Raw genomic sequence first — 10,888 nt, 5'->3', positions numbered from 1 at the left:
ATGACCTTATAAGAATTTGTCAGTTGGCACAAAATAATTATTAAAATAATTTTCCAAAGTTCTTTAAAAGAATTAAGAAATTAACGACATTATATTCTAATTTATCTATATATATATATAAATAGAAGTGCAAGTGACATTTAATAATGACACGTATTCTTAATTATATTTTTTATTTTTATTTTTATTTTTTAAAAATAGAAAAAACTATCTCACCTTCAAGTATCTCCCCTTTATCTCAACTTCTTCAAGTGAAGTTATTTATATTAATTTTAAACTTTAAAAAATAAATAAAATTACCTCAACTTTAAATATTTTTATATTATCCCAACTTCTTATTAACTTATCTATTTATCTATATATATAAGTAGAACTACAAACAGTATTCTTAAGATGACATATGTCCCTTCTGCAATTTTGATTTATTTATTTTTTTAACTTTTAAACATAAATAAAACTACCTTCCCAAAATATCTCTATATTATCCCAACTCCTCATTAATTTATTTATTTATAATTTCAAAATTTATAAATTTAAAATAATAAAAAATTATGTTTACCTTCCTCATCTTGAAAAATCCCTCCATCATCCAAACTTTACAACTTCTTATTCATAATTATAAATTTTAATTTTAAATTTCCATTTCAAAAATTATTGAAAATTTGAGATTTTAATTTTAAATATCTGTTGAAATTACAACTAGATTTATATTTAAATTTTAAAAATATTATTAGAACCATAAGCAGCATCCTTTCAATGACATGTGTTTTTTATGTAATTTTTCTTTATTTAATTTTTAATTTTCAAATATAAATAAAACTACCTCACTTCTCTAATATTTCTACAATATCTCAACTTCTCATTAATTTATTTATTTAAAATTTTTACTTTCTAATATAAAAGAATAACAAAATTATGTATATCCTCCTCATCTCCAAAAAAAAAATCTATCCATTATCCAAACAGACCAACTTCTTGCCCATAATTTTAAAAATTTTGATTTTAAAATTTTTTGTGAAGTTTTCATTTATATTTTAAAATTTCACGAAATTACTCATAATTTAAAATTTAATTTTTTAAAATATTATTATAATTTTAATTTTGATTCTGCTCATAATTTAAAATAAATATAAAACTATCTCACCCCTAAAAATCTCTACATTATCTCAACTTATCAAGCCACTGTAGCTTCAAATTTAAAGTTGAATTCAAATTTTTTAATTAACACTAACATGTCTAACATGGGTAGCGTAGTTATATGGGATAAGGTGGTTGCAGAATGAGGTGTTAAATGGTGTTTAGTTTTTTTTCTAACATGGGTCAATTGTACTAATTTTCACTTATTGTGCAAATTATAAATTTATAACTATCATCTTCATTTTATGACTCTTGCAGTTTGAAGGTTATGGGCTACATGTCTTTCTTTTTGTGACCATCGATAGAGACCGACCATCTTCTATATATTCAAAGGTAAAATTTTATATTTGAATTCTCAAAATTCTCTTTCATTTTATCAAACAATATTTATTTTTTAACTGTCAGTGACTTTGCTTTTCCGTGCAAGTAAAGTTTGTTCTGAAATCTCATCTTTTATCATAAAGACTAAACTAAAGGTGCCAAAGTTATAATTTCTCAAACTTTGTTGAGAATTTTCACCATTTTCCTTTGAAATTTATATAAAAATTTCCTAATTATAGTTGTTTTTGATGCATTGAAGGTGGAGACAATGCTCAAGCTTTGCAACACATGAGTATGAGTCTATCTTATTCTATGACTTTAGTTTTGCTTTCATTCAATTATGAGTTTGAAGATCTGAACTTAGATCATATTATTCTTACAAACTCTATTCATGTGCTTATTTTGTTGATTTACATGTTATTCAAGTGATTGTTAACTTTGTATTTTGATCATTAAGATAAAAAAACTAAAGAAATTTGCATATTTTGCCATAAATGAAAATAAAGAAATGAATTTTTTTTATATTAGAAATATGTGTGTTACTTTATTATCTCTTTTTAAATTTATTTTTAAACATTTTTTTTGTATCAATTCCTTCAAGTTATTTAAACATTAGTAAGAGATTATTTTCACATAATAACATTTTAGATTTTTAATTTTTTAATTATCATTATTTATTTAAATTATTTTTTTTTAGATTTCGTGCATTGTACGGGCCACATGCTAGTTTAGGAAATACTGGAAAGCTAATTATATACTTATCATATTTATTAACAAAAAATTATAAATCATATTATTTTTTATTTTAATTTTGCCAATAAAACTTGTAACGTGTGTGGATAAAAAAATTAGTATTACCATTAATCAATCGATTAAAATCTAAAAACTCTCTACAAACAATAAAAACATAAAAACACACTACTTATAACATGTGAATATTGTTGCTCGTTTTTCATACTCCATGAAATACATAACCCATGCACTATAGTTTAATACTCTATGGAATACTAAATTTTTATAACGAATTGAATTCCTGTTTTTTGCTACAAAAATTTACGATTAATATAAGTTTTTAAAAAATCTGATGTGTAATAAAATTGATACTCCTTCTATTCTGTATCATGAGGGAATTTTTTTTTCTATACCATGTTAATAAATATATAAGACATTTTGGATTTTTGAAGTTGTAATTAATATGATTTTTTAAAAAAAATGCCTTTAATTGGGTGTGTAATTAATTAAGTTTTCTAACTGAGATAACGTATTTATTTTTGGTCAAAGAGAAACTAATATCACTCCAGAAAAACCAAACATCCGAGACAACCGTTTAATTAAATAAGGATAAACACTATAATTTTAAACTCCATTAATTAACTTATTAGAGATGCAAATTACTTAATGGTGTGTTTGGATTAATGAGGGTTTGGATTTGAATTCTCACTTGGATACACAAAAATTTATGAATTTAAATTTAAATTTTTAAATTATAATTCATTTATAATTTTAATTTTATCTACACCCTAATCATTTGAAATTCTGACCTCTTGATTAGACATACTTATTCTCTTCATATTTTCACTATTGATACTTCTATGACTTCCTCATCTTTTATCATCTCTTGTCAATTAAAAAAATATAAATAAAAATAAACTCATCATTTTTAAATTTTTCATTTTTATTTTGAATTTCAATTCACCTCTCTTGTTCATTTGGAATTTTTAAACTACATAAACAAATAATTTTAAATACATGAATTTTAAATGAGAGATTTAAAATGCAAGATTTTAAATTTAAAAACTAAATTCATCAATCCAACCACTACCAAAAAGCACTTTATAAATTAGGGTTGCAGGATTATTTAAATAAACACTATCACCTTTTATTTTATTTTGATATAATTATTTGACTAAGTTATATTTAAGTATTGTTTGGCTCAATTTAAGTAACTCTCCCACTGATATATCTTTTGCATTCCATGAACTCAAATTTAAAATTTCACATTTAAGTGATCATAGCTCCAAACCAATCTTGTACATTTAGTTATGACATTTTATTTTAAATTCAAGTATTGTAAAACTGCAAATGAAATGCTTTCCCTCCTATCTAAAATATAATTATTTTTCTCAACTAATTTTAATTCAAAATATAAGCAACCTAATACATGTAAAAAATTATATTCATTTTACTCATTGTATTTATTGACTTAAATATTTGTGTGAATATATCCCTCATTTATTATAGAATGCACTTGTAATTAGGACTAAGAGTGAAAAAAAGGAAACAATATATATATATATATATAGGAAAATGAGGATTTTATTAATATGTAAATTTTTTACAAAAACTATTTATATTTTGAATTGGAAGGAGTAACTTTTTTGTCACAAGTTTTATTTATCCAAAGAGTTCCAACTTCCAAGCCCTTGATGTTAATTAAGGAACATCGATTTCCTTCTACTTTTATGCAATTCAATAGATTTTATATTTGACATGGTCATTTCTTAAAATGTAACATGAGTGCGTGTGCGTGTATATATTTTTATGAGCAACATTAGTATATATTTTAATTGCAGTGAACAAATACCACGTGATTTGTGTTATTTTCACTCTGTAATGAAGATGAAAGTAAGATAGAAAGACGAAGGCAAGAGAAAGAAAAGTAAAAAGAAGTTTGAATAGGAGAAAGTGTTGACTACTTCCAATAGACGATTTCATATGATTCCACAAAAACACACATAAACAAAGGAAAAGACCAAATTGAAACTTGAAAGAGACACAAATTCCAACGCGTATTGTCCTTTTTCTTCTTCTTACGCGTAAGCCCATCCCCACCAATCACACTTCTCAAACCCAAATACACTCAAGCTTGAGATTGGAAATCACTCTTGGCCACAAAAAAAATGATAATTCGATTTTTTTTAAACACAGAATTAACAAAATTATAAGTTCTAAATTTCTCTCGCATTATTTGAACGTTCTATATTAATTTATAAGTTGAAATTTTGAATATTTTGTTTGAACAAAATTGAAGCATATATGAAAAATTTATCTTTAAATTTGGAAATTAAAAATATTAAATGTATATGTAACTATGATATTAAAATATTTTATATTTACTATTAGAAATTATACGTTTTTTTTTGTAGATACTAACCATGTTAATTTATTATTAGAAAAAATTAATTTTTTAATTTTTATAATTTTAACTTAATTTTTAAACTTTGACTTGTTATAACTTAGTCTCTAAGTTTTATTTCTTACAATTCAGTTCATATAGTTTTAACTATTTAAATATTGATTTCTATATTTTAAAAAAATTATAAAAATTAAAAATATTTTAAGCTTTTAATATTGATACTATTTATAAATATTAAAAAGTGTTTATTAATTTAAAATATTAGCAATAAATCTTAACATAGTTTTAATCTTTATATATTTATTTTTTAAGATATAGGCACTAATATTTAGCTGATTAAAAATATAAGAACTGAATTACAAAAATTAAAGTTCAGTTATAACTAAGTTAAACCTTTAGAAATTGAATTATAATGAGTTAAAGTTTAAAGACTAAATTACAATTGAGTCAAAATTACAATGACTAAATAATTAATTTTTTTTATTAATATAAGAGTCATATGATAAATTAAATGGATTTTAAAGTTTTGTGTGAAAACAATTTCTTCAACTTTTCGTTTCAAATCACATTATCCTGAAATTAGGTTGAACTTCAACTAGTTCAAGTAGAGTCACGTAAAATTACAACAGCAGCAAGTATTTAATATAGTTAATTACATATTTATTATGATTTGAACTTGAGATCACTTGCTTAAAACATAGTCTCTTATCTTGAAAACTCTCAAATTTTTAATTATCTTATTTAGTTTCTATTAGAAAAATAATGAACTAAATAATAACAAAAAATATTTCTAAAATATCTACTTATCACTGTTTCAAAGACTTGTATAATAATAACCATAAAAAATTTTCTACAAAAAATTGGTTGTTTGTAGAAGCTATATTAGGCTTCAAATAGTACAAGTGGGATCATATAAATGTAGCAAATATCTTGCAATAATAACTTTCAATTCACAAAACTCGCCTGAAATCTTACTAAGAAAAAAAGAAAAGAATTGGAAGGACTTCACCAAATTAATATGATTGTGAAATAACTTAGGAAAAAATATTTGTTAAATTTTTAATTAAACATAAATAATATTTACATGTCATGTATTCATTAATTTTTAAATAATTTAATCATGAGTACTTAAAAATCACTTCTAAAATATTTCGTTAATTATTAAAATGGTTTTTTACTCTGCGTGCGCGTCTGCGCGCGTTTTTTTTTCTTTTTTCCGCCTTTTTATCTTAACAATCGAACACTCAAAATACCATTATACCCCTACACACGGTACCCCACACTCCCACACATGTTCGAACACGTGACATTCGTCAACTAGGAAGAGTCAAGTCATTGGCACGGGCGTGTGGGGATAATCCAATTTCAATTTCTTTATGAAATAAAGTTTAATTGAGTCAGGTTTTAAGAGTTTATTAAAACTAAAATATGCCTTCGATTCAAAACATTTATAGAAATATTTATATATTATCTACTAACAAGATCATCATATCAACATTAGAATTTAAATTCACAACCAATCTACTTTCAATGCTAATTTTTAAATTTCTAAATCTTATATGCTCCCTCAGGACCCTAAGTATAGGTCACTCCAGCAGAAGAAATTTATGGCCTAAGTATAAGTTATTTTGTGTGAATTTTTTGACTCTTTAATACTTTTATCCAAAAATATCTTAATTGAAGATGATAGAAACAATTTTTGATTTTTAAATTGAAAGTATAAGTTAAGCATGAAGATAAAAACTTATTCAATGTTAAGGTTAATTTGATAGGGTAACTAATTTTTCTTAATTCAGCAAAGTAGTCAAAAGTGATCTGTATATAAAATTGAAAGTAATATATAACTTACTATTAAAATAAATAGTACATGTCGGAGGACCTTAAAATAATATGAAAAAAATGTTTGAAAAACCAAATTGAGTTACACACACACTGGCGCGCTGCTATATGAAGTAGCAGCTTTGAACTTCAAATCCTTCATTATTTACCGACAAAAAAATTGTGATAATACTAAAAAGGGGGAAAAAAAACAAAGGAGACGAAAGTATGAAAGAATATAAAACAATAAATTTTATGTACAAATAATTTGTTTTCCTTCTTTTTCTTTCTCTCACGTCTCTTCTATTTCCGATCCGAGTTTTTAAAAAAATGCATGCATCCAATGGGCCTTTGGGGATATATTTACATTTCAAAAATTAATAATATAGTAAACAATACGTGAATTTTTTTCATAAATCATAACCAAAAGAAGAAAAAAAAATGTTGGTAAGATTCACGACTCATGCACTGCGATATTTACTTTTTTTAGATCTTTTTTAAAGGGTAAAATAACTCGATTAAATTATTCTCTGCCTCTCTAGTCGTGGTCTTCAAGCAAATCCAGCGTGGTCTTTAGGTGTGTTTGAATTTACTTTATACTTGAATAATTTACTCACTTCTCGATCCTGTTTATAAGGCAAAGGATTTTTTTTTCTATTTATAAATTGGTATCATACTATTTTATCATAAATTTTTTATCCCTATTAATTAAATATTGGTAAGAAAAAAAAAGTCATGAAAGTACTCTCCTTGAACTTTAATATAAAATATTAGTAATTAGTTTCTGATTTTACAAAAAGTTAGAAAAACTTCAATCTCTTAAAAAAATTATACATCATTCTAATTATATTATCATTAAATATTTTAGATAAATTTCTTAACAATAATAATTGAAATTCAAATTCATATTTTTCAAAATGAATAATAACGAAATGAGGGTATAGTCAGAAAAATAATTATAAAAATTACTTAATATTTTATAATTTAAATCAAGTAGTTTAAAAGATACCTCATTTTATCGTGGAGAGAGGATGTATATATTTAATAAAAGTAAAATTATAAAATTATATTAAAAAATAAAAAAATATTAATTTATAGAATTAATAATTTTTTAAATAGAATTAATAAATTTAATTTTTTTTAAAATTTTGGTAAAATATGTTTAAAATAAAGGAAGATTAATTTATTAATTATTACTCACAATAATATTAAAAAAAAAAAACATTAGCTCGCTGGCTACACTTCACACATCCCCATATACTCTCCCCTTTCGATTAAATGCTCTGTGTCTCCTAAACCCCAAACCTTCCCAGCTGTCCTCCTGTTTTATATTCCTATTCTCAGTGTTATACATTAGGGGCGTTCCTTCTTTTCTTTTCTTTTCTTTTTTAAAAAACTAAAGTATGACCAGTTCAAGTTCAACATTTGAATCTCTTCGATATTTTTAATTTTATGCGTTTATTAGATGGTAGGAGAAGATTAGATTGAGATCAAGATTCAACTCTCGCTTTCTTTCTCTCTCCCCTCCTCTGGGATTCTTTCCCATAATAAAGCCAGAAACATTATACCGAGTAAAGTCATCTTTTTCATTTGACCCTTCTTTTTAAAATAAATTTCGCAGCAGACCCTCTTCGAAGATCTACATATACCCCAGCTAAGATTGAGCTAGACTCAACAAAACTTCTCTCTCTCTCTCTCTCTCTCTCTCTCTCTCTCTGTGCGTGTGTCTCCCTCTCTCTAACAGTAGTGTTGGTTGGAGTTTGAAGGAGGAATAATTGCGAGCATAATGGCAGAAATTCTGAGTGAAGAACAGATTGTGGAGTTCAAAGAAGCTTTTTGCTTGTTTGATAAAGATGGAGATGGTGAGAAGAAACAGAGCTCTGGAACTAGTCTCTGTTTTTTTTTCCTTCTATGTATCTTCGCTTCTGTTTTCTTTCTCTGATTTGAAACTCATGAATTTTAATCTCCGGAATCTCTGAACAGGTTGCATTACATTGGAGGAACTGGCGACAGTGATTCGGTCATTGGATCAGAATCCTACAGATGAAGAGCTTCAGGATATGATCAGCGAGGTCGATGCAGACGGCAATGGAACCATAGAATTCGCTGAGTTCTTGACCCTCATGGCCAAAAAGATGAAGGTAAAATAAAATAAAATATAAGTCCCACATTGAACAAAATAAAAAATTAAACTCAAAGATGACTATATATATATATATATATATATCTCACTCCGAGTAAAATTTATTGTGTTCTGTATAGGAGACTGATGCAGAGGAGGAACTGAAGGAGGCGTTCAAGGTTTTTGACAAAGATCAAAATGGCTATATATCAGCAAGTGAGGTATGTATATATATTTCTTACAATTTATTTATATATCATAATTTTATTTTTGTTAATGCCTAATTGTTAAAAGACTTCCGTATTAGTTTTAAATTTCTAACTTGTTCACAAGTCAGAGAGCCTTGCTTTGCTTCTTCTTTTTCACCTACCTTTTCTTGCAAGTTATGTGCTGTACCTTGGATTTTCCTTTTTTCTCCAAATAAAATTATAGAATACACCTTCACTTATTTTTCTGGGTTTTCAAGTTTTGCATCATATTTCGTTTATATATATATATATATATATGATTGGTGAAGTAATATTGATTTATAGTCTGGATATTAATATATTTATTATTGTTATACGGTATGGGGTGGGTGAGGATGGTTTATGAATATATGCACATCTAGGACAGTACTTTGTACGTTTCCGCATGCAATGAATATTACCATTTTTAATAGAAAATTTTGAGGTTTGACACTTTAGAGCTCAAGAGAATCTTACTCTTCTCTCTCCACACATCTGCGGATCTTTTTTTCAAATTTTTATTATGGCTAGGCGTGTCTCTTATTAAATTTTAGGGAGATTCAGATGCCAAACTTACAGTTTTATAAGTTATAAATGGCACGTTTTGATGTTAATTTTATAATTTCTTATTAATATTGATAATGAATTTAATATTGATATATTATAAGCTTTCATAATTTGACAGATCTAAGGAAAAAAATCAATTAGATGACATTTTAAATTTTTATAAACTTATATATATAATTTGTACTAGGAAAAATCATATTTAATGATTTACAAAAAAAATTATTCATAAATAAAGACTAATACAAAATGAATTATTGTTAAAAATTAAAATAAAAATATGAACTTATTTTTTTTTCAATGACTTCTTGTTGGTCATTTGATGCGATTCTCTCTTTATACTAACCTTTGCTGAAAGTAAGAAAAATTTATGCAGTTTTTTTTTTTAACACAAGGCTTTCTATTTTATTTTCTTCAAAAAAAGGTTTGTGGAATTTCAGTAAAGTTCAAGGATACTTATGTAATTTACTTATTATTTTAATATTTTAATTTAAAGAATCTATGTATAATTTTTAAAATAAATAAAAAATTTGTAAGCTTTTAGTGTCATTTAAAAATTGCATTATTTAAAAAATAATTTATAATATAAAAATATGTACAACTGAATTAAATAATTGAATCTAAAATTATATGTTATGTGTTTTTGGTGTAGCTGAGGCATGTGATGATAAACCTAGGAGAGAAATTAACAGACGAGGAGGTGGATCAAATGATAAAAGAAGCTGATTTAGATGGTGATGGTCAAGTTAATTTCGATGAATTTGTCAAGCTGATGACCACCATTGGTTGAAAAATCTCATCAATCTCAATTTATTTCCAAATTATATTTCTTATTCATATATGCTTTATTTCCCTTAATTAAATGTATTATTGTTGTTGTTTTTTTTATGTCCATTTTTTGTTGTATTTTAGTATTTTACTTGTAGCCCATTATGTGAATGACCCAGAATTTAGTGTCACTCCAAAACCAGCATTTGACTGTTCAACTTCTAGCTTCTAAGTCATAAATTTACTGGATATTATATTCTTTTATTTCATATTCTCTTGTTATATACATAAAAACAAGGGATCGTTTCTTTTTCCTCGTTATTTTATGCCACATGGAATCTCATATTCATCTATCCTCCACATTTTATTTCTAGCGCACCATAATAACAAGAGAATGTCAATAACTAGGCATGTTTTTGTGTTTAGTTTGATTTAGATTTGGTTTAAATTCAAAATTGAATCAATCAAATCAATTCTATAAACCCTCGAGGCAAACAAAAAAAAAATCTGTAAAATATGTTTATTGTTCAAGTTCTAGTTAAGACTTTTTTTATATTTTTATATTTTATGAATAATCTAGTTGGACTATAATGTTGCTGTGGCAAAAAAAAAAAAAAAAACAGGGAGAGAACAAAGCTATCGTTATGAGCACGCGATTAAAAAATTTCGACTGTATCATGTATTTTTACCTGAAACGTTCTTTATTATCACTTCGAAATTTGATTTAATATTAATCAAAGCCAAATCAATGTAGTCTGCTTTGACACCAAGGAACAATCTTCAAAAAATAATAAT

At 25.2% G+C, this 10,888-nt stretch overlaps 1 protein-coding gene across 2 annotated transcripts; it reads left to right on the top strand.

Moving 5' to 3' along the window:
- The first annotated feature begins 8,111 nt into the window (after positions 1-8,111).
- Positions 8,112-10,364, top strand: LOC129320720 (calmodulin-like protein 11). 2 transcript variants are annotated; one of them, XM_054966286.1, is made up of 4 exons: positions 8,112-8,274; positions 8,396-8,553; positions 8,678-8,755; positions 9,978-10,364. In XM_054966286.1, the coding sequence occupies exons 1-4, from the start codon at positions 8,199-8,201 to the stop codon at positions 10,113-10,115; spliced, it is 450 nt and encodes a 149-aa protein (XP_054822261.1). In that variant the 5' UTR covers positions 8,112-8,198; the 3' UTR covers positions 10,116-10,364. The 2 variants fall into 2 exon arrangements, with proteins under 2 accessions (XP_054822261.1, XP_054822260.1); XM_054966285.1 differs by having other exon boundaries at positions 8,116-8,274; positions 8,675-8,755.
- Positions 10,365-10,888: the final 524 nt, after the last annotated feature.

Source organism: Prosopis cineraria, unplaced genomic scaffold (genome assembly GCF_029017545.1).
Source record: "Prosopis cineraria cultivar Desert tree isolate PC_DT_omini unplaced genomic scaffold, ASM2901754v1 PC9, whole genome shotgun sequence".
NCBI classification, from domain to species: Eukaryota; Viridiplantae; Streptophyta; class Magnoliopsida; order Fabales; family Fabaceae; genus Prosopis; species Prosopis cineraria.
Note: the sequence above shows the minus strand (reverse complement) of the source record. Positions and strands in the feature narration are given on the sequence as shown.